At 44.3% G+C, this 25,589-nt stretch overlaps 1 protein-coding gene across 1 annotated transcript; it reads left to right on the forward strand.

Moving 5' to 3' along the window:
* Positions 1-956: 956 nt before the first annotated feature.
* Positions 957-22,401, forward strand: ZNF142 (zinc finger protein 142; the record flags this gene model as incomplete). The annotated part of the gene is given in 6 exon segments (XM_073634365.1): positions 957-1,128; positions 6,898-7,710; positions 11,725-11,902; positions 13,002-16,170; positions 19,314-19,419; positions 21,495-22,401. Coding segments are annotated over 5 exon segments (4,692 nt in total). The 3' UTR covers positions 21,962-22,401.
* Positions 22,402-25,589: the final 3,188 nt, after the last annotated feature.

The following is a 25,589-nucleotide window of genomic DNA, read 5'->3' on the forward strand; positions in this document are numbered from 1 at the left end:
ACTCCTTCAGTCATTGAAGCTGCACTAAAGGCTTCTGTGAATGGAACGCGATCTATGAATGGAGAGGGCGAAGCTTTCAATCATCCACCCATCCTCTATCGTAGATCTATTTCCACTCATGGAAGATGTAGTATGGCTTCTGTTAATGGCGTAGCTGGCGGAAAGGGTGGCGGTAGTCGGCCTCTCTTGATGAGCCCCTGTGACAGTCCTTGGATTGGTCACTTGGTCCTCGGTTGGATTAACTACTGCCGCATCAAAAGATTACAGCGGTGGGGGGTGAAGAGGGGGCAGGACAGAGGAAAATGACTACTAACAGCAGAGGAATCAACACAAGGGACACATCCTATTCACTGTAAGTTATGTCCCTTGTGCTGATTTTTTTCAGTGTTGATCCTTTCGCAGCGCTCTTGTGTTCTGCCAGTGGAAGCCTTTCCTGCTGGCAGAACACAATGATTAGTGTTGCCAGCTATAGCCGGCTGGCACTAATCATTCAGGAAAAACCTGACAGGCTGATTGATGGATCAACTTGTGTACAACCAGGCAGGGCCAGCTTTAGCACAGGGCAAAAGGGGCAAGCTGCCCTGGGCCCTGTCATTGTTGTGGGGCCCAAAGCAGGGTGAGCTGCCCCTTGAGCCTGCACTGCTGCTGACAGTGTCATTCCCCGCCTTGCAGCACGTGTAAACGAAGGGGCGGGGCACTGGTGACATCAGTGCCCATCTATTGACACATGCCCACATATTTAGCCAATAACATTGACTGACTAAATCTGAACATGTATCCATAGAATGGCACTGATGTCACCAGCATCCCTCCTCTTTGTTGCGGGGTGGCGAATGACGGGTCCCCCAACTGGTTGGGGTGAAAAAAAGCACAACTTGGAAGTTTGGATAGAAATGCCGCGAGCTCATCTCTACTTGTAATTAAGATGTTGTATTTAATCAAATAATTTTTTCTAGATAAAGAGGCTAATGTTGGCTCTGGACTGGCAATCAACGTAAGAGGCGTGGAAAAGTAGCAGAGGCGGGGACTCCGGGGGTGACAGTGACGGGGAAAATGAATGCGATTCTGTTATCAAAAAAATAAAAAGAACCCGGAGCTCCCATAATGACAAGGAGACGGCCTTCACAGGTACAGTACCTCTGACACTGCAGAGGGGGGGGGGGGGGGCTATGAAAATGATAAACCAGGGATATGCAATTAGCAGACCTCCAGCTGTTGCAGAACTACAAGTCCCATGGGGCATAGCAAGACTCTGATAGTCACAAGCATGACACCCGGAGGAATGATGGGACTTGTAGTTTTGCAACAGCTGGAGGTCCGCTAATTGCACATCCCTTTATCTTGGGGGTTATCACATCCTTTCTTGATAACTAAAGCTGATGATCGATCTGCTTATATCTATTGTCATTACATACATTATTTGAGACCCAGTGATGTCATCATGGGTATCTGTGCTTCTCTATGTAATGCAGGTGGATCGTGGAGTGCTGGCATGGTTATGTGATTTTTTTTTTTTTTTCAATTTTATTTTTATTTTTTTCCAGCAAACAATGTGCAGCACCATTTTTTCATTACTCCTCTCAAGAGCCCCCAGTCTTAGGGTCCTTTCATACTGAGGCGGGGGCGTTGTCGGCGGTAAAGCGCCGCTATTGTAAGCGGCGCTTTACCGTCAGTATGCGGCCGCTAGCGGGGGGTTTTACCCCCCTGCTAGCGGCCGAGAAAGGGTTAAAACCACCGCAAAGCGCCTCTGCAGAGGCGCTTTGCCGGCGGTATAGCCGCGCCGTCCCGTTGATTTCAATGGGTCAGGAGCGGTGAAGGAGCGGTATACACTCCGCTCCTTCACCGCTCGAAGATGCTGCTGGCAGGACTTTTTTTACCGTCCTGCCCAGCGCATCACTCCAGTGTGAAAGCCCTCGGGGCTTTCACACTGGAATTAAAGCAGCGGCACTTCGGGTCGATTTGCAGGCGCTATTATTAGCGCAATAGCGCCTGCAAACCGCCCCAGTGAGAAAGAACCCTAAATGCAAGCAGTGGGATGGCTTTTGGGAGGAATTGTGCAAAAAAAAAACAAAATGTCTTGTTGGGTGGGTGTCAGTCTGTAGGAGGTGGGCAGTACTAGTCTGGCTGTATTTGCATGCCAACTACCCTAGCCACTTGCTGACCGCCACACGCCGATGCACTTCCTAAGTTTGGCGACGGATATCGTTGTTATGGCAGCAGCTAGCTGCCATAACCCCGGTATCCCCGTATTCGTGCGGCGGTCGGCTTTCAGATAAAAGTGGTCTCTGCGGCGGATTCGCCGCAAGATCACTTTTATCGGTGGCGGGAGAGGGCCCCCCCCTGCGCCGCCTGCGATCTGCTTACCGGAGCCGTCAGTAGCGGGTGGAGGCGATAGCGTCTGCCCCCTTCTTGTGCCTGGAGACGAGTGAGGGGAAGATGGCGCCCACTCATCTCCATGACACTGCAGGGCGGAAGGCGACGTCAAATCGTCACTTCCGCCCATACGTCTTGAAGGCACATTTTTTTAAATGACTTTTTTTTTTTATTGCATTTAAGTGTAAATATGAGATCTGAGGTCTTTGTGACCCCAGGTCTCATATTTAAGAGGACCTGTCATGCTTTTTTCTATTACAAGGGGATGTTTACATTCCTTGTAATAGGAATAAAAGTGACGCAATTTTTTTGTTTTTTTTCAAACAGTGTAAAAATAAATAAAATCATGTAAAATAAAGAAGAAAAAAAAAAAATTTTTTTTAAAGCCCCCCCCCCCCCCCCCCCCCCCCCGTCCCGACGAGCTCATACGTGAGTAGCACCCGCATATGAAAACGGTGGTCAAACCTCACATGTGAGGTATCGCCGCGATCGTTAGAGCGAGAGCAATAATTCTAGCCCTAGACCTCCTTTGTAACACAAAACATGCAACCTGTAGAATTTTTTAAACGTCGCCTATGGAGATTTTTGAGGGTAAAAGCTTGACGCCAGTCCACGAGCGGGGCGCAATTTTAAAGCGTGACATGTTGAGTATCAATTTACTTGGCGTAACATTATCTTTCACAATATAAAAAAAAAATTGGGCTAACTTTACTGTTGTCTTATTTAAAATACGGGTGTGAAAAAAATGTATTGCAATGACCACCATTTTATTTTCTAGGGTGTTAGAAAAAAAACAATATATAATGTTTGGGGGTTTTAAGTAATTTTCTAGCAAAAAAACCTCTTTTAAACATGTAAAACACCTAAATTCCAAAACGAGGCTGGTCTTTAAGCGGCTAGGCAATGTCCACATGTGATTGCTGAGCTTCCATGATTGAAAGAGATAAAATCCAGTGAATGAAAGGGGTGGGTCGGGGATAGTCAGGCTAGGGAGGAAAAGAGTTGTATGATACTGGACATCCTCCAGCCAGGAAATAAGACAGGCTCTATCTGACTTGCTGCCGTTTCTAATGCACATTGTGAGAAGTGTGCAGTGAAATCGGAGGAAGCCATTTCTGTAAAAGGGAGGAGCCGGTACAACTGTGCAAAACTGAAGGGAAGGTCTGGAGCACTAAAAGATGAATGAATTAATTTTTCACTTTTTCTCCCTTCTGTCTTTTTTTTTTTTTTAATTTTTTATTTATTTTTATTTTTTATCTAATCATTAAAAGGATATCTAAGCATTAGGCCCCTTTCACACGGGGGGACCCGTTCAGGTTCGCCTGCCAGTTTTTTTAGGCAGACCTGAATGGACGCTCCATACACCTCTACGAGCGACGGATGTCAGAGGAGACATGTCCGCTGACACCCGACCCGCTCCGATCCGCTAAAGTGTGACGAAGGAAACCTATTTTTCCATCCGTCTGCGGAAACCGCGCAAATTGTCAGTTAACCACTTCAGCCCCGGGAAGATTTGGCCGCTGAATGACCAGGCCATTTTTTGCGATTTGGCACTGCGTCGCTTTAACTGACAAATTGCGCGGTCGTGCCACTGGCACCCAAACAAAATTGACGTTTTTTTTTTTCCCACAAATAGAGCTTTCTTTTGGTGGTATTTGATCACCTCTTCGGTTTTTATTGTTTGCGCTATAAACAAAAAAACAGCGACAATTTAAAAAAAAAAAAAAAAGCAATATTTTTTACTTTTTGCTATAATAAAAATCCCCAAAAATTATATAAAAAACTAATTTTTTTCCTCAGTTTGGGCCGATTTATGTATTCTTCAACATATTTTTGGTAAAAAAAAATCGCAATAATTGTATATTGATTGGTTTGTGCAAAAAGTTATATCGTCTACAAAATAGAGGATAGTTTTATGGCATTTTTATTATTATTTTTTAATAGTAATGGCAGCGATCTGCGATTTTTTTTTAATCGTGACTGTGACATTATGGCGGACATATCGGACACTTTTGACACTATTTTGGGACCATTGACATTTATACAGCAATCCAGTGCTATAAAAATGCACTGATTACTGTGTAAATGACACTGGCAGGGAAGGGGTTAACCACTAGGGGTCAAGGAAGGGGTTAAGTGTGTCCTAGGGAGTGATTCTAACTGGGGGGGTGGGCTACCTAGGATATGACAGCGATCACTGCTCCCGAAGTCATTACACAAGGCAGAATGGGGAAATGCCTTGTTTACAAAGGCACCTCCCCGTTCTACCTCTCCATACCGCAATCGCGGGCCGCTGGAGAACATTGAGTTCCCGGGACCCGTGGGCACGCTCGTGCGGCACGTGAGCACCCGAAAGTGACGTAACTGTATGCCCATTTGCCTGCCTGTGCCATTCTGCCAACGTACATCTGTGTGCAGCGGTCAGCAAGCGGTTAAAGTAACGCAGTGCTGTATCGTAAAAAAAAAAAAAAAAAATGGCCTGGTCAGGAAGGGGGGTAAACCTTCTGGGGCTGAAACGGTTAAGCTTCAAGCAGAACACCAGGCAAAACTTATAGAGGTTACAGAGTGCAGCTGTTGATGGTAGCCAATCAGCTTCTAACTTCAGCTTGTTCAATTAAAGAGGAAATGCAGTCTGCTCACATAATTTGTAATAAAAAATAATCTTGGCCATTCTGAAGCTTCCCTCCAACCACTTTGCATATTATTCCTTATATACTGTGATTCTGTACTTTCCAAATATGCTGCAGAAATCTCTCTCCACTGAGTCTGGCTGCAGCCATTATAACTGTGGGCAGCTGAAGCTACTGCCTGTTCACTTCCTGGATTTACACAGAGGCACACCTCCAGCTCTGCAGCTCTCATTGGCCCTCTTATGACTCACCCCCCCCCCCCCCCCCCCCCCTCCCTTCCTGGCAAACTTTCGTGAGAGTGACAGAGAGAGCTGTGCATGATTTCATAAGCCTAGGCCAATGACCAGACAAGAAACAGGAAGTGGGCTGTATAAGGGATTTACTGGCAGAAAAAACATGTTTTACTATCCAAAGTTAAAACAACAACATGGGCGGAAGATTTAATAGATGGAAAGATGAAAAAAAATGACTGAAGGTCCACTTTAAGCTTTGACAAAAATCCTGAAAGCCGATTGGCTATCATGCACAGCTGCACCATGTTTTACGCTCTCCAGTAGGATTCCCCCATATTGTCCAAATACTAGAGATGTGTGTATTACAAATGAATGGGCTGCCTTGACACGTGGTAACACTATCCCTTTCATGACTAAGCCTATTTTTGACATTTGGTGTTTACAAGATAAAATCCGTATTTTTTGCTAGAAAATTACTTAGAGCCCCCAAACATTATAAATATTTTTTTAGCAGAGAATCTAGAGAATAAAATGGCGATTGTTGCAATATTTTTTATCACACGGTACTTGTGCAGCAGTGTTTTAAACGCAACTTTTTGGGAAAAGGGACACTTTCATGAATTTTTAAAAAACCAAACCGTAAAGTTAGCCCAATTTTTTTTGTATAATGTGAAAGATGATGTTACGCCGAGTAAATATATACCAGACATGTCACGCTTTATAATTGCACGCACTCCTGGAATGGCGGCAAACTACAGTATCTAAAAATCTCCATAGGCGACACTTTAAAATTTTTTTACGGTTACCAGGTTAGAGTTACAGAGGAGGTCTAGTGCTAGAATTATTGCTCTCGCTCTGACGATCACGGCGATACCTCACATGTGTGATTTGAACACTGTTTACATATGCGGGCGCGACTTCCGTATGCGTTTTCTTTGCTGCGTGAGCTCGCGGGGACAGGGGCGCTTTAAAAAAATATATTTTTTTTTTTCTTATTTATTTTATTTATTTTTATTTTTAGAAATTGTGTTTAAAAAAAAAAAAATTTTGATCACTTGTAAACATCCCTTGTGACAGTAATAGGTGGTGACAGGTACTCTTTATGGAGGGCTCGGGGTCTAAAAGACCCCCCCGATCCCTCCTTTGCACTTCAAAGTATTCAGATCGCCGAAAACGGCGATTCTGAATACTGTATTTTTTTTTTTTTTTTTTAAACCGGCGCCATTGGCAACCGAGTAAACGGGAAGTGACGCCATGACGTCGCTTCCGCGTTTACAATTAGGAGGCTGGAACGAAGCCGCTCACGGCTTCGTTTCAGACTGTCAGCAGCCGACGGAGGCGGCGGATTGGTGATCGGGCCTCCTGGTGGATGGGAGGCCTGGTAAGAGCGGTGGGAAGGGGGGATGTCCCCTCCCGCTCCTCCGGTATAACAGCCAAGCGGCTTTTAGCCGCATCAGTTATTATACTTGGATAGCCGGGCATCATCCCGGTATAACCCCCGAAAGCCGAGTACGCACAACTGTGTACGCTCGGCGGGAAGGGGCTATACTACATTAAATGCATCGCGATATTGTAAATGAGCCCTATATATTGGGGCCAAAGTGAAATGGTAAATTTTGATAGAACTCCTGCTGATGTGTATTTTATTTTCCAACCTATAGGAGATGTGGAGAATGGTGAAGAGCACCTGTTTAAGACCCACATGTGCCCCGAATGTAAACGCTGCTTTAAGAAGAGGACTCACTTGGCTGACCACCTCCACCTGCACTTCCCTGACCCGAACCTGCAGTGCCCGAACTGCCGCAAGTTCTTCACCAGCCGCAGTAAGCTAAAGATCCACATGATGAGAGAGGCGGGTGAAAAGGCTCATCGCTGCCCGCTGTGTGACTACAGCTCCGTGGAAAAGAACGCCCTGAATCGCCACATGGCGAGCATTCACGAGGGGGTGTCCAACTTTTATACGGACACCTACTCCTGCCCAGTGTGCCGGGAGACCTTTAAACTGAGCCAGGCTCTGAAGGATCACATGAAGGGACACAAAGCCGAGCAGACGTTGCTCTTTTGCTTTGACCCCGGATGCGATCAGGCTTTGTCTGACCGCAAGGAGTACCTGCGGCATATGAAGGAGTCTCACGGTATCCAGGCTGTGGAATGCAGGTACCATGCCTGCACTATGCTCTTCAAGTCCCGCGAGGAGATGGAGGAGCACCGCAAGAACCATTACGCCTTTCACTGCCAAGAATGCGACTTTGTCTGTTCCAACAAACACACCTTCCGCAAGCACAGGAAACGCGGGCACCCGGGCAAAGAAGAGCTGGTGTGCCGCTTCTGTCCTTATAAGAGCTTTAACCCAGTTGAATATACAGACCACGTAGGCAAGATGCATGCCAATGAGAAGATCCACCGCTGTGGGGAGTGTGATTTTGCAACGGCGCACAAGAGGGTACTGATACGACACAAGTTATTACACACAGGTAACGACACACACAGGAGTTTGTTACGACGGATCATTTTGCAAGCCTAATGGTATATATTTCTTCTGTTACATAGTAGGTGAGGTCGAAAAAAGACACAAGTCCAACCTATGTGTGTGATTATATGTCAGTATTACATTGTATATCCCTGTATGTTGTGGTCATTCAGGTGCTTATCTAATAGTTTCTTGAAACTATCGATGCTCCCCGCTGAGACCACCGCCTGTGGAAGGGTATTCCACATCCTTGCCGCTCTTACGGTAAAGAACCCTCTGCATAGTTTAAGGTTAAACCTCTTTTCTTCTAATTTTAATGAGTGGCCATGAGTCTTGTTAAACTCCCTTCCGCGAAAAAGTTTTATCCCTATTGTGGGGTCACCAGTATGGTATTTGTATATATCCTGTGGGTATACATATATAGTGACTTGAAAAAGTATTTATAGCCCTTGACATTTTTCCACATTTTGTCATGTTGCAACCAAAAAGGTAAATGTATTTTATTGGGATTTTATGTCATAGACCAACACAAAGTGGCACATAATTGTGAAGTGGAAGGAAAATTAGAATTTTTTTTTTCATTTTTTTACAGATAAATATGTGAAAAGTGTGGGTTACATTTGTATTCAGCCCCCTTTACTCTGATACCCCTAACTAAAATCTAGTGGAACCAATTGCCTTCAGAAGTCACCTAATTAGTAAATATAGTCCACCTGTGTGTAATTTAATTTCAGTATAAATACAGCTGTTCTGTGAAGCCCTCGGAGGTTTATTACAGAAACTCAGTGAACAAAAAGAATCATGAAGGCCAAGGAACACACCAAACAGGTCAGGGATAAAGTTGTGGAGAAGTATAAAGCAGGGTTAGGTTATAAAAAAATATCCCAAGCTTTGAACATCTCACAGAGCTCTGTTCAATCCATCATCAGAAAATGGAAAGAGTATGGACAACTGCAAACCTACCAAGACATGGCCGTCCACCTAAACTGACCAGCCGGGCAAGGAGAACATTCATCAGAGAAGCAGCCAAGAGGTCCATGGTAACTCTGGAGGAGCTACAGAGATCCACAGCTCAGGTGGGAGAATCTGTCCACAGGACAACTATTAGTCGTGTTCTCCACAAATCTGACCTTTATGGAAGAGTGACAAGAAGAAAGACATTGGTGAAAGAAAGTCATAAGAAGTCCTGTTTGCAGTTTGTGAGAAGCCATGTGGGGGACACAGCAAACATGTGGAAGAAGGTGCTGTGGTCAGATGAGACCAAAATTGAACTTTTTGGCCTAAAAGCAAAACACTATGTGTGGCGGAAAACTAACACTGCACATCACCCTGAACACACCATCCCCACTGTGAAACATGGTGGTGGCAGCATCATGTTGTAGGGATGCATTTCTTCAGCAGGGACAGGGAAGCTGGTCAGATGATGGGAAGATGGATGGAGCCAAATACAGGGCAATCTTAAAAGAAAACCTGTTATGCCCCGTACACACGGTCGGACATTGATCAGACATTCAGACAACAAAATCCATGGATTTTTTCTGACGGATGTTGGCTCAAACTTGTCTTGCATACACACAGTCACACAAAGTTATCGGAAAATCCGATCGTTCTGAACGTGGTGATGTAAAACACGTACGTCGGGACTATACATGGGGCAGTAGCCAATACCTTTCGTCTCTTAATTTATTCTGAGCATGCGTGTCGGATTTGTGTACACACGATCGGAATTTCCGACAACGGATTATGTTGTCGGAAAATTTTATAGCCTGCTCTCAAACTTTGTGTGTCGGAAATTCCTATGGAAAATGTGTGATGGAGCCCCCACACACAATCGGAATTTCAGACAACAAGGTCCTATCACACATTTTCCATCGGAAAATCCTTTCGTGTGTACAGGACATTAGTGTCTGCAAAAGACTTGAGACTGGGGTGGAGGTTCACCTTCCAGCAGGACAACGACCCTAAATATACAGCCAGAGCTACAATGGAATGGTTTAGATCGGGGTGCCCAACCTTTTTGAAGAGCGAGGGCCACTTAAGCGACTTGGTAATCGGTCGGAGGCCACAATATGGGCCCTCCGATCCACCCATACAGAAGGGGACAGATACCCTTCTGTTTTTTTTTTTGTTTGTTTTTTTTTTAGCCGATCGGGTTGGAGGTAGGCGGGTGTAAATGGACACAAGTCTGTTCACATCTGCTGCTTCATAGAGGTGAATAGAGGGTCCAATTGGGTCAAACTGATCGTGTGAAAGGGGCCGAAGGCTGCTTTCACACTGATGCGCTGTGGTTTACCCACACCGCGGGTCCAGCGCAGCGCACCTGTGGCTTTCCAGCGAGTTAGCTGCTCTTTGCCATAGACTTCTATTATATCCTACAGGTGTGGTGCACAGAGTGCATTTGGTATCACTCCGCTTGTGAAAAGAGCCAGCGCTACACAAGAAGCATCAGCTTATGTGGCTCTGCTGCGCAGCCGCTTTCTTCCTCTACCGCCATCTTCATTCACAACACTGATGCTCTGGGATGGCGGGTTGGTGATCTGGGCTTGCCAACCCACCATCCCAGAGAAGGAGTTCGTGGGCCACATCAGAAGGCTCTGCGGGCCACTAGTTGGGCATCCCTGGTTTAGATCAAAGCATATTCATGTGTTAGAATGGCCCAGTCAAAGTCCAGACCTAAATCCAACTGAGAATTTGTGGCAAGACTTGAAAATTGCTGTTCACAGACGCTCTCCATCCAATCTGACAGAGCTTGAAATATTTTGCAAAGAAGAATGAGCAAAAATGTCCCTCTCTAGATGTGCAAAGCTGGTAGAGACATCCCCAAAAAGACCTGCAGCTGTAATTTGAGAGAAAGGCGGTTCTACAAAGTATTGACTCAGGGGGGCGCTATACAAATGTACCTCTCACACTTGTCACCTATTTATTTATAAATAAAAATTGAAAACTATTTATCATTTTCCTTCCACTTCACAACACTTTGTGTTGGTCTATCACATAAAATCCCAATAAAATAGATTTACGTTTTTGGTTGTAACATGACAATGTGGGAAATTTCAGAGGGTATGAATACTTTTTCAAGGCGCTGTACTATTAGAGAAGTAAACTTTTTTTTTTTTTTCAAATTGATCCCTGTAAAACCCTTTGAGGGCTGGATAACACTGCAGCACAGCGGCTGGTGTGCAGTGCGATTCGGCTGAGCTTAGCATAGTGAAGATGCGTTGAGCTCACAGGTTTGCACTGTTTTCTTCTTCTTTTTTTTCTTTTTTCTTTCCTTTTTTAAAGGAACTTTATTGATTGGCGCAAAGACATCTCAAAAGTTTAAATGGCTGCCACACGGTGCAAGACTGTGGATTGCCTCTCACCACGCTGACCTGATACAAAGCATTGAATGCAGTATTTTTTTATCATCACACTGTGCCTGCACCTCACCCTAACGCAGTGTTGTGAACCAGACACATAGGAGATGAGCCATTTTTCCTTGTCTGTGTGCTGGGTCTACCAAGGCTCTGCAATTTACAGCTTTGTTACAAGGGGAAGAAGTGAATTCCCCATATGCTCACTGGGACTAAGAATTTTGATAGGATGGAGAAGAATTAGAACACCTGTCAGGTTAGAATTTCTGTCTTTTTTTTCCTTGTTAAGAAAGATTTACCCTTTCTATTTGTCCTGTTGTACCAATACCACACTATCACTGAAAGAAAATCACACATTTTGGGTTGTCGCCAGAACAGGAATAGAGGGGACATCTTCCAAAGACAACACTAGCCCATGTGACCCTGGTGACAACCAGGGATTTCCCTCATTTTGAGGAGAGATCTTCTTACTTCCTGTTTTGATTATGGGACAGGAAGTGAAGGGTAATCTCTCCAATGGGAAACGGACAGCAAAAAAAAAAAAAAATGCTGACAGGGGTTATAACTCTACCTTACCCTATCCATAATTTTTGCCCTTATGATAATTATGATGCGCAGATTCACTATTTCTAATCTAGCATGTCTTTTTGTTTCCAATCTGCTAGGAGAGAAACCTCACAAATGCAGCCAGTGTGACTTCACTTGTCGGGACTTGAGCTACCTCTCTAAACACATGCTGACGCATTCTGCAGACAAGAACTACATGTGTACGGAATGTGGATACGTCACCAAGTGGAAGCATTACCTGAACGTACACATGCGTAAACACAACGGAGACCTCAGGTCAGTGTCCCCAGGTTCTTACATGGCATGATGGCTGGAGAAATTCCAGGAGCCAGGTGGACAACTTTTGTTTTAGAGCAAGGGTGCTCAACCATTTGAAGAGTGAAGGCGACTTAAAGAGGAAGTAAACTTCCTCTTTTTTTCCCCTGCAATGTAAAAGCATAATAGGCTAGTATGCATCGCATACTAGCCCATTATGTGGCACTTGCCTGCAAATGAAGCCCGCGCTGTCCTCGCTGGTGGCAGCATCCATCTTCGCCCCTCTTCCTTCTGGGGCCGCGGACTCCGACTTTGAGACTGGCCGGAGTCGAGTGACGTCACTCCCGCGCATGTGCACGGGAGCCGTCAGTCACGGCACTTGCTAGCGAAGAAGCGGCATGCGCCGATGACTCAAGCGTATATGGTAAATATCTCCTAAACCGTGCAGGTTTAGGAGATATTTACAGTACCTACAGGTAAGCCTTATTATAGGCTTACCTGTAGGTACAAGTGGTGTAACTAGGTTTATAACCACTTGCCACCCACCCACGTCAAATGACGGTGGGGTAGTGCGGCTTTCATTCTTGGACACAATCATATGACGGCGCCCCAGAACGCCCGCTCTCGTGATCGCTGCCGCGCCGTGTCTAAGTAACTACGATCTCTGTAAAGAGAACAAGGAAGTCTGAATACTTTTAGGACCGAAAGGCTTGGATAGGTCCTCTGGATGTCAGAAAAATGTACAGTACAAAGGAAGCCCTGCAGGTGTAGTTAAAAGCCCAGTTCATTTTATCAGTCATAGATGTATCCACAGATAACTAACAATTTTCAGGGGCTTCACAAGTTCCACTTCCCTTTTTAAAGACAGAGAAGCTGAGGCTACAAGCTACAATGCTGGAACCATAGACAGCTTCAGAAGTGAGTATAATGGCTTGCAAGGTACTGGGGGATTTTTTTTTTTTTTTCTTAAGACCGGCAATCTCTTTAAAAATCTTTTAACTAGATTAGTCTCCCTCTTTAATGGCACCTTTTACAAGTAATCTACAACTTTTTATTTGTACGTTTTACTGTTTGCTGTTTTTTATACAGGTATGATGTTATTTTTCTTTTCTTTTATTAGGTATCATTGCAGTCAGTGTTCATATCGCTGCCATCGTGCCGATCAGCTGAGCAGCCACAAGCTTCGGCACCAGGGGAAGACTCTGATTTGCGAAGTCTGCGGGTTCGGATGCAAGCGCAAAAGTGAGCTCCAAAAACACATGCAGGTCAAGCATTCCCAGAGCGCCCAGATACCCATCTACCAATGCCAGCACTGCAATTACCAGACAAGGTACAAGCAAACCTTGCGGAACCATGAGAATGGCAAGCACACCAAGCACCGCGAGTTCCGCTGCGCCCTGTGCCCCTTCCGCACATTCAGCAACACAAGCCTGTTTTTTCACAAACGCAAATCACATGGATATGTACCGGGCGATAAAGAGTGGCTGGAGAGGTACGCAAGCAAACAGCAAGAAATAAACAACGCCAACCTGCTATTTCCATACAAAACTGAGATCTCGGTGACTCTTAAGCAACCTTCTTCTGGTGATCAACAAGCTCAGGAACATAACTGTGAGGAACTAGATAGCCACGTTGAGAAAAATATGGATTCTCAGGCGGCTCAGTGCCTGCAGGTAGAAGGTCTTGCTGAACCATCTGAAAATGCCAACATGGCAGTGGCAGATGAATCTTTATTTGCAGCTATTACTCTAGAACCTGTTGAAACTTGCAGTATAGAAATGGAAGACTTCCCAGTACGTTTGGAACTAGCCTCATCCAACGAGCTCATGGTCAAAGAGCCTGCTGTGGAGACCTGTGAAGATCCTCTTCCAGAACAAACGGAAATCCTGTGCTTCTCTGAGACGTTGACCGTTGACGACCATATGACCTGTGGGCAGGATTTTGAAGAAGAAGCTGAACCTCAGGCTGAAGATCAAGACAAGCTTGAGAACAGTGTATGTGTATCTACTGTTCACTATGACCCTGAGCCAGTTTTGTGTGAAATTAGTAACCAGTGTGAAGAGCTTCCTGACCCTGAGAATGGTAATCTTGAAATTCAGCCTGGAGACATCTCGGTTGAAGTACAGGAGTCCTGGGCTGATGTTGTGAAGGGCGGAGTACAGCTGACCATTGTATGTGAATCGAGTGGGCTTAACGAAGCCAATCTTCAAGTTGTGGAACCTCCTGCAGTCCCTCTGGACGAAAGCTACGATAATGGCCGGCCTGAGTCCATACTGAAGGCCTTGAGAAAGCAGGACAAGGAGCAAGCGGAGACGCTCGTCCTGGAGGGAAGAGTCCAAATGTTGGTGGTCCAATCTAAAAGTCAGGTTTTCCGATGTGAGAAGTGTTCCTACATCACCAAGAAAAAGGCGTGCATTGTCCAGCACGCTAAGAACGGTTGCAGCGTGCGCAAATCTGCCTTGATGTGCCAGGAATGCGGAGCTAGCTTTAAACAGCAAAGAGGGCTCAATACTCATATGCTTAAGAAGTGTCCAGTAGTATTAAAGAAGAAAAGAGCTGGGTTTAAAGCATCTACATCCTCGAAAACAATGGACCAGCATGACAACAGCCACCCAGTTCATGATTACATGAATGCAGCATGTTCCAAAGAAGGTATTACTGAGAGTCAGGATTCCAGCTTGCCTGAAAACTGTTTAAATGTTCTAGATCAGGTATCTGCAGGTCAGGAGTTGGTGCAAGAACCATTGAAAGAAACTGATCCCGATAGAACAGAAAGTATTGAACATGCAACCAGTGAGCTCCCCTTAGAGAGTCCAAGGGACCAGGACAATGCTCCTTCTGTGTCAGAGGAAAGGGAAAAATACAGATTTAAAGACGGAAAATTCAGATGCTTATTTTGCTCCTATTCCTGCTCCAGAGAATGTACTATCAATTGTCATGTGAATGAGAACTGCCGGGAGGTAAAAAAAGTATCCTGCACCCTTTGCCTGGCTGTTCTGGACTCAGAAACGGCGCTGAGAAAACATAATTGCACAAAGCATAAAATCTTAAAGGGTAATCAGGATAAAGAATATGATTGTGAAAGCTCTGGAGGAGAGGACGGTCCCAATACAGAAGAAGAAGAAGATGATCGAGAACAAAATGAAAGCGTAAATTCCTGTAATAATGTGACCACCGGCACCTGCAAACTTTCATGTCCCACCTGCCCCTTTACATGTAGTCAGGAGCGGGCCATGAGAACGCACAAGAAAAAAGGTTGTTTAAAACCAGGGGAGCTCCAGTGTTCGCTCTGCTCCTTTCGATGCATATCGACGGCGGCTCTCAATCGACACCGAGACCTTCACCAGAAGTATTCTCAAAACCGAGCACATCTGCAGTGCAAGCTTTGCGACTTCACCTGCAAGCAGCCGCGATGCTTGAAGAAGCATGTGCGGATCCGCCACGAAGGAGTCAAACCCCACCGCTGCAAATACTGCGACTTCAGCACCACCCGGCGGTACCGCCTGGAAGCCCACGAATCCCTTCATACCGGGGTTGGACGGATCTCCTGCGACGCTTGCAGTCGGACTTTTGGCACGAACTCGAAACTGCGGCTGCACCAGCGAAGAGTCCACGAGAAGAAACCCACGCACTTTTGCAACCTGTGCGATTATAGCGGCTACAGCCAGAACGATATCGCTCGGCACTTGAGCAGCTGCCATAGCGGCGAACTAGATTTCCCGTGCAACGTGTGCCAGGCCAGTTTTAGCTCCGAGGCGGCGCTGAAGCAGCACAGCCTGCGGAAGCACCAAGAGAAGGAGACCTATGAGTGTTCGCAGTGCCTGTTCTCCTGTCATAGCCAGGCCACGCTCCGATGTCACGTTCAGAAGCAGCACCTACAGCTGGAATGTGCCTTGTGCAAGAAGACTTTCTCCCGCCGCCAGGACTTGGAAGAGCACCGTAAATCGCACTTTTCCCACCACTGCCAGCAGTGCCAGTTTGCTGCCAAGGACCGGCAGCAGCTAGTTAACCATTACTCGGAGGTGCACGAGTCATCGGCGCTGCCGGGTGTGGAGGCGGAGGAAGGTGCCCTGCGCTGCCCTTTCTGTTCCTTTTCCTGTCGTCACCAGCTGGTGTATGACCACCATGTCAAGGGCCATGGGGCCACACGGGTCTACAAGTGTTCTGACTGTGAATACAGCACCAGGAATAAGCAGAAGATCACCTGGCACAGTCGAATTCATACCGGGGAAAAGCCCTACAAATGTCACCTCTGCACCTACGCCTGTGGAGATCCTTCACGTCTTAAGGTAACCGTTCCTTTATTTGTGATATTGCTGTCTCTATACCACATATAGGCTTTAGTTACAAAGCTGTACAGCATATTTCTCTGTTTCTCAAGCTAGATTGTCTGATGTGTAAATTGACCAGCTTCCTATACCGGAAGACCAAAGTAATTTATTGTCCCTACCCAGGCATCACTCACATATTCCATTAGGGTGTGCACACCAAAGCTCAAACACACATGTGTGTGTCTACATATATATATATATATATGACCCCGACATATTGATCTCCCTTCCGACACAGAGAAAGAGAAGAGCATAAACACTTCTTTGTGGCATAGCCGACAAGAGGGAGGTCTTTCCCATCTTCCTCCTACCACAGAGAGCGATAATACTAATGCGCATGAGATGATTGGGGTGTGCTCGGGCACGTCCGGCACACCCTGTACGCATGCCTATGATCACTAACATGGTTGGGATTTAACCACTTGCCAACCAGCCGGCGTCATTATACGGTGGCAGGTTGGCTCTCCTGCGCAAACCGCCGTAGGTGTACGCCGGTCTTTGCACAGGAGATAGTGGGCGCGTGCCCGCCAGCGACCCGTGATCGCCTATTACAGAGGCAGAATGGGGAACTGTCTATGTAAACAAGGCGATTCCCCGTTCTGGCAGGTGACATAAGTGATAAGTTAAGTGATCGGGAACAGTGATCTCTGTCATGTCCCCAATAGCCCATCCCCCCCTACAGTTAGAACACACCCAGGGAACACGCCTAACCCCTTGATCGCCCCCCCTAGTGTTAACCCCTTCCCTGTCAGTGTCATTTTTACATTGACCAGTGCATTTTTATAGCAATGTAATAATGTCACTGGTCCCCAAAAGTGTCATTTGGGGTCAGATTTGTCCACCGCAATGTCGCAGTCCCGCTAAAAATAAATTTAAAAACAAAAAAAGTCCTTAAATCTATCGCATAGTTTGTAGACGCAATAACTTCTGTGCAAACTAGAGCTGCACGATTAATCGCTAAGAATCGAAATCCCAATCTTTTTCTCTTCCCGATCTTCAAAACAGCATGTCACATCTTTCTAACAAGTGCAGAGAGTTCTCACAGCTGGAAAAAAAAAATCCAGGCAGCCTGCCAAGTTTGAATAAGTAGAAACAAAGTATCTTTTCATTCTTTTATCAAATGTAGATGAGGGACGTTTAACCATTTAAAGACCAAACCTTTTCTGACATTTGTTGCTTACAATTAAAAATCATTTTCTGCTAGAAAATTACTTGGAGCACCCAAACATGAGCTATATATATATATATATATATATATATATATATATATATATATATATATATATATATATATATATATATATATATATATATATATATATATATATATTAGCAGAGACCCTAGAGAATAAAATGGTGGTTGTTGCAATATTTTATGTCACACCGTATTTGCGCAGCGGTTTTTCAAACGCAATTTTTTTTTTTTTTTAAATACACTTTAATTTAAAAAAAAACTATACAAAAAAATTGGGCTAACTTTACTGTTTTAATGTAAAAGAAGATGTTACACCATGAGAATCGTGATCTTTATTCTAAGCAACAAAAATTGTGATTCTCATTTTAGCCAGAATCGTACAGCTCTAGCACAAACCAATCAATATATCAATTTTTTTTTTTTCGTTTTAACCAAAAAAAAATATGTAGAAGAATATATATCGGCCTAAACTGATGAATAAATTTTAGGGTTTTTTTGGATGTGCATTATAGCAGAAAGTAAAAAAAAAAAAATAGTTTATTTTTTTTTTTTTTCAAAATTGTCGGCCTTTTTTTGTCTATAGCGCAATAAATAAAAACCGCAGAGGTGATCAAATACTACCAAAAGAAAGCTCTATTTGTGGGAAAAAAGAATGTCAATTTTGTTAGAGTACAGCGTCGCACGACCGCGCAATTGTCAGTTAAAAGTGATGCAGTGCCGGATTGCAAAAAAATGGCCTGGTCATTAACCGGTTCCTGACCGCCGCACACTGATGTACGTCGGCAGAATGGCACGGCTGGGCAAATGAGCGTACCCATACATCCCTTTGAATTTGCCGCTGTGCCATGTGCGTGCGCGCCGGCCGGGAGCTCCGTGAGTCGGGTCGCGGGTCTCGCGGACTCGATCGCCGCGGGGATACCCGCGATCGCCTCACGGAGAGGACGAACGGGGAGATGCTAATGTAAACAAGCATCTCCCCGTTCTGCCTAGTGACAAGTGTCACTGATCTCTGCTCCCTGTCATCGGGAGCAGAGATCAGTGCGTGTCACACGTAGCCACGCCCCCCCCCACGGTTAGTAACACTCCCTAGGACATACTTAACCCCTCCCTAGCCCCCTAGTGGTTAACCCCTTCACTGCCTATGTCATTTACACAGGAATCAGTGCATTTTTATAGCACTGATTGCTGTATAAATGACAATGGTCCCAAAAATGTGTCAAAAGTGTCTAATGTGTCCGCCATAATGTCGCAGTCATGATAAAAATCGCTGATCGCCGCCATTACTAGTAAAAAAAAAAATTATAATAAAAATGCCATAAAACTATCCCCTATTTTGTAAACGCTATAACTTTTGCGCAAACTAATCAATAAACGTTTATTGCAAATTTTTTTCTTTTTTTTACCAAAAATATGTAGAAGAATACGTATCGGCCTAAACTGAGGAAAAAAAAAAAATTTTAAATATTTTTTGGGGATATTTATTATAGCAAAAAGTAAAAAATAATGCTTTTTTTTTAAAATTGTCTTTTTGTTTATAGTGCAAAAAATAAAAACCGCAGAGGTGATCAAATATCACCAAAAGAAAGCTTTATTTGTGGGGAAAAAAAAGGACGTCAATTTTGTTCGGGAGCCACGTCCCACGACCGCGCAATTGTCAATTAAAGCGACGCAGTGCCGAATCGCAAAAAACGCTCTGGTCAGGAAGGGGATAAATTCTTCGGGGGCTGAAGTGGTTAAGCCAGCCATACATGGATCAAAATTCGCCCAGTAGTTATTGGAGGGGGCACATACTGTCATCTTACATGAAGCTTACTTACTCATCAACTGGTACTTTGCTGAGCGGCCCAATAACCAGACACTTGTATTGTAGTTTTAATGAATCCTGTTTTGTGTTCTCTTTGTTTAGTACCATATGCGCATCCACAAGGACGAAAAGAACTACCTTTGTCCTGAGTGCGGATACAAGTGCAAGTGGGTGAACCAGCTGAAGTATCACATGACCAAACACACAGGTAACGCAGGACAGAAATCGGTTTAAAACCTTGTAAAAAATGAATTGACCCAAAACCACAATAGTTTCCCTTTTTATAGATGGATTTCCAGGTAAACTTGGTCTACGATCGTTTTTCTTAGTCCAGTGGAACTTTGGGAAATTAAAATGGGCGGGATTTTGAATGCAGAACAGACAAGCTTTGTCTACTTACCTGCCTGTCCGCACCTTGTACAGTGTGGCGCGCATGCGCAGCTCACTGTACATAGTCAGCAATGCAGAATGTGACTGAATTCCGCACATGTGCCAAAGTGACGTCATGCCCACCCGGCCAATGACATTGGCCATCGATCGAGACCCGGAAGCTTGCCGCTTAAAGATGTCAGCGGCTGGGCGGGTGTTCAGGGACAATCACTGAGTGTTGTTCCACTTTAAAGAAAAATTCCAGGGATGCATATTTTATATATACATTAGAGTTACATTGATCCAGCTTGGACAAACCTACCCTATGTATATTCCATACCTGGTCAAACCCCCAGGAAGCTGGAAACCACTGTAGTAGACACGGGTAGTCCAGTAATCTCCAGGACCAACGTCGAGTGGCTTGCCAGTTGCATTGTGAACACAGGAGGTCGGCCACCTATCATGGGCAACATTTAGAAAATGCTTTGGATTTTCTGAATGAGTACAAAGCATTCTCTGATTGGGCGAGGAGGAGAGGTGGGGTGGTGATGTGAATGCAAAGCATTCTCTGAATGGTGCCTGTGCTGAGCGGCAGACCTTCTATGTTCTGAATGTAGCTGGGCAGCTGCTTAGTATTTTCCAGCTTCCAGGGGCATCGGCCAGGTATGATGTTATACACAGTCATGTTGGTCCAAGCTGGATTTATGTAACTATGTATAAAATATCCAAACCTGGAATTTTTCTGTTAAAGTCTTTATTTCAAAGTGGACCTTTTTAGTATCTTTTACAAGTCTGCATGAATACATTACTGATATACGCTCACTGGCCTCTTTATTAGGTACACCTGTTCAATTGCTTGGTAACACAAATTGCTAATCAGCCAATCACATGGCAGCTACTCAATGCATTTAGGCATCTAGACGTGGTGAAGACGACTGGCTGAAGTTCAAACATCAGAATGGGGATTTAAGTGACTTTGAACATGGCATGGTTGTTGGTGCCAGACGGCTGGTCCGAGTATTTCAAAAACTGCTGATCTACTGGGATTTTCACACACAACCATCTCTCGGGTTTACAGAGAATGGTGGGAAAAAGAGAAAATATCCAGTGAGCGGCAGTTGTGTGGAGGAAAATGCCTTGTTGATATCAGTGGAGAATGGGCAGACTGGTTGGAGATGATAGTAAATGAAGCCTCATTCAAGGTGATATGGGGATAGTTGTGGGTACCATCATCCTTAAATATGGATATTGGAAAGAGGGAAAGTGTCTGGAGCTACTCCAAACATACTCTATAGCACTAAAAAGTCAAGGACTATCTCGGTACCCAAGGATTAAACCAGTTGAAAGGAAAAATGCAACAATTTATTAGAAAATAGACACACATAGTTAAAAACAGTTGGTACAGAGGTGTACATAATATCGTGCACGGTAATGAAAACAGGTAATAGACACGTAGCTCCTAATACAAGGAAACTTGGATGTGTATCCTGGTGGAGTCGTCTACATGTTTCGCGGTATCCACCACTTCTTCAGGAGGGCTCAGTCAAAAACATCTACAAAAGTGAATAAAGTTTCATAATTGAACCGTTACACTCAAATCTACCAATCTTCAAATTTGTATAACAGACACTTGAGTAACAATACATAATAGATAAGTCTAGGAGATAAATACCTACACTGACACATTATTTAGCAATGCATGTACTTAACATGAAAAATATATCTGATGCTAGGTCCACTTTAATGAACAATGCCACTGTCAGATTTACTGGCCAGTTCTTGCATTTTGCCTTCATCTACCTTCTGTGAGCAGCATCCACATTAGAATTTGCATTGTACACCAGGCGAGTGGTACTCGTAGTTCCAGACACCCGAATATACTCCCGTTGCTGACCAATTCCTCTACTTTTTCAGGTTTGAAGCCATACCAGTGCGAAGAGTGCAACTACTGCACCAACCGAGCCGACGCGCTGCGTGTCCACCGGGAGACCCGTCACCGCGAGGTCCGCTCCTTCATCTGCGAGCAGTGCGGCAAGGCGTTCAAAACTCGCTTCCTGCTGAAAACCCACCTCAAAAAGCACAGCGAGGACAAGCCGTACGTCTGCAACGTGTGCCAGCGCAGCTTCCGCTGGCCGGCAGGACTGCGCCACCACTACCTCACCCACACCAACCAGCAGCCTTTTTTCTGCCAGCACTGCCCATACCGGGCCAAGCAGAAGTTCCAAGTGGTGAAACACTTACAGAGGCACCACCCCAACCACCCGGACGTGGAGAAGGGGGTAGGGAAGGAGCCATACCTGTTCTCCATACAGGGACACGAATCCGTGTTTCAGCAGACTCCAGAATGTCAGGAGGAAGCTGTGACCGGAGAAGCACTTTAGTCACAATTTCTGTCGTCATCTATTTTGAGGTTATTATGAGCTTCCAATGCAACTTTCTGAAGAACTTTTTTCTTTTTTTTTTTTTTAAATTGCACCTACAAAAAAAAAGCTGTGAAGGAAAAAGGCAGAGGAGTTTGAGATTGTAGTTTTTACAATATTTTAGGCTTTATTACATTGAAAGAAATATGCTGACCTCTTCGTGAAATGCTAGATCAGATTTCCAACAAAAACGTCAAAAAAGGCCCACCTAGAAAAACAAAAACAAAGGGCAGTGCCTTCCTTCCCTTCCTGCTTCCATTTGTAGTCAGTTTTCTCCAACATGACAGATGCTCCTCCACTGAAGACCTCCTGAATTGTCTCAGCCTTGGGTGGCTATTTTTAGGCCACTTCACAGGGCAGCATTTTATAGGTCTCACAGAATAAAATAACCAGAATTTTCAGTACTGCCTCATTTTATTGGTCTAAATCAGGGATATATAATTAGCGGACCAACAGCTGTTGCAGAACTACAAGTCCCACAAGGCATAGCAAGACTCTGACAGCCACAAGCATGACACCCAGAGATAGAGGCGTGATGGGACTTGTAGTTTTGCAACAGCTGGAGGTCCACTAATTGCATATCCCTGGTCTAAATAGTGCCTGAAATAACAATGCTGATGTGCAGCCTTCACTGTCTTGTGGTGTTTCTTGGTTCCAAAGCCCAAAATACACAAGACCTCTGCTTGTCTCCAAGTTGAGATTAAAGTAAAAATGTGGCCAGGATATGGACATTTCACATCTTAAAATATCTGTAGCAAGCGGTAAAGAAGCCTAAAAACAAGCCTTCAACAACCTCTGTAGCTGCAGGCACTGTGGAGCAATTCATTTTCACAAAAGAAGCATTAAAGTGTTTTTTGTCTTTGCACTCTGCTTTTATTACAGCTCTATTGGCAGTAGAGGCTGTGGAAATTAAATGGCAGCTGTAGGGCTTAATGCTGGGGAGAGGTCAACACTTAAAGTGGAATTCCAGTCTAAACCTAAAGGTTTCCAGGTTTTCTGTGACTTTAAATAGTTTATTTGAACCCATCTAGTCCAAATTAATAATTTTCCTCACTAAGTGCTGCACTGGCGCTAAGCACTGTATGTAGCTTCAGTACACAGTGCTGGGTTCTGCCTATGAGACCGACTTCCCCAATGATGGGCATCAGTCCAGCATCATTTTTAATACACAGATACCTGGAGAATCCAGATGTGGGAAGTGACACCTTTTTTGGTGGCCTCGTGGTAGGGTTTAGAGACTCAACATGCAGAAGAAATTCCCACCCTCCTACCAAAGAGATATAAGAAAACTGCTGGGTATTCATTCCAATTGTGGCCATCCATATTGGTTTTGGGGTGGGTTGACCTGTAAACAACAACTGCGCTGACGCAGAAAAAGGGAAATGATTTTTTTTTTTCCTTTAATGGCCAGCTATGGTTTTCTAAAACTGCCCTAAAAATGTAAAATATTGCATCCTTGGTAAAGTGGCAACATCGGCAGTATTCTGTCCCCAGCTTGCATGGAGAATGTTGGCAGAAAAAATCCTGCTGAAGTGATTGGCTGCTTTTCTATGCAGATTTTTTTCTACACTTTGGGTGCTGATTTTGGAAAAGAAGACCTGGCTCACCTTGGGTGTTACATTTCATCCCAAAGATTATCCATAATGTAGAGGTCAGGGCTCTGAAGGCCACTCAAGGTCTTCTACACCAAAGTCATCAAATCATGTCTGTATGGAGATTTTGGATGAGAAGACCTAGGTCGTTTCAAGTCATCCTAAAGGTGTTCAGTAGGGTTGAGGTCAGGGATCTGTGAAGACATGTGAAGGTCCTCCACACCAAGCTCATCATACCATATCATTAAGAAAATGTTGGTTGAGAAGACCTGGCTACTTCAAAGCCATCCCAAATGTGTTCAGTAGGGTTGAGGTCAGGGTTCTGAAGGCAAGTAGAGTTCCTCCACACCAAACTCATCGAAACCATATCTTTATGGAGTTTTTGGATGAGAAGACTTGGCTTATTCCAGTTCATACAAAAGGTGTTCAGTAGGGTTAAGGTCAGGGATCTGTGAAGGCTGCTTAAAGTCCTCCACACCAAGCTGCTCATACCATATCTTTAAGAAAATGTTTGTAACGAAGACCTGGCTACTTCAAAGCCATCCCAAATGTGTTCAGTAGGGTTGAGGTCAGGGCTCTGAAGGCCAGTAGAGTTGCTCCACACCAAACTTGTCAAACCATGTCTTTATGGAGATGTTGGATGAGAAGACCTGGCTTATTTCAATTCATCCCAAAGGTGTTCAGTAGGGTTGAGGTCAGGGATCTATAAAAGCCGCTCAAGGTCCTCCACACCAAGCTCATCAAACCATATATTTAAGGAGATGTTAGTTGAGAAGACCTGGCTACTTCAAAGCTATCCCAAATGTGTTCAGTAGAGTTGAAGTCAGGGCTCTGAAGGCCATTAGAGTTCCTCCAAACTAAACTCATCAAATCATGTCTTTATGGAGATGTTGGATGAGAAGATCTGGCTCATTCCAGTTAATCCCAAAGTTGTTCAGTAGGGTTGAGGTCAGGGCTCTGTGCAGACCACTCAAGTTCCTCTACCCCCAACTCGTGAAACTATGTATAAAGGTATAGAAAGGCTACGGGGTACCTCATCCTATAAGAATTTACAAAACAAGACCAAAACAAAACGGACTATCACGGTACCAATGAGGAGAATAAACATTAATATTTTTCAATAATTTTATTTATACAAAAAAATAATAAAAAAAATACATAAAAACATTTAGATATTCTCTTGAGGTTCATAAATACATGTTGATCAAATATCTGTCTGTAAAAATGGTTGACGCGTTTCATATAACAGCTTCCTCAGAACCATTTACATATGACATCTACTCTGAGAACCCTAAATAGGAAGACATGGGAAGATTATCATTATAAGTTAAGAACATGCGCAAAAATGTTCAAAAAAGAACCACATATATGTAATGGTTGATATTAATAAATGCAGTAGCCCATCTAGGCACATAAAACCAAATAACTTACGTGTAAAGAACCTAAGATGGTTCAATCTATGGATGGATGATGGTGTGTTCCAGATTGGGAGGAGTGAGTTAAATCAGGGAAAACACAGGAATCTAACTAGCATGATCCCTCTAAAGAAATAATATATAGTTGAATCAATATACAGTAGATATGTAATAACTGCGAGTATTGCGACTGGATGCTAGAGGGCTCATCCTACATTTTGCCAAATGGAAAAATATATAATATGAAATTTTATGCGGACTGTCAGACCAAGGGGATTGTTTATATTGCCTTATGTAAATGTGGTTCGTTTTACGTCGGGAAAACATTCAGGAATTTCTGGAGATGAGTATACGACCACATATACTACATTAGGAAAAATTTACTTTATACGACCATAGGTTGGCATGTCGCGCTGAACCATAAAAATGATACATCTATGGTCTGTTTTACAGCCCTTGATAGGGTCGGGGAAGACCCACGGGGTGGCTGTATAGATCAGAAACTGCTTCAACGCGAAGCAAAGCGGATTTTTAATTTAAATGCCACTCGAGCACCCGCTCTCAATAACTCGTTAAGTTATA

Source organism: Aquarana catesbeiana, linkage group LG06, assembly GCF_042186555.1.
Source record: "Aquarana catesbeiana isolate 2022-GZ linkage group LG06, ASM4218655v1, whole genome shotgun sequence".
Taxonomy (NCBI): Eukaryota; Metazoa; Chordata; class Amphibia; order Anura; family Ranidae; genus Aquarana; species Aquarana catesbeiana.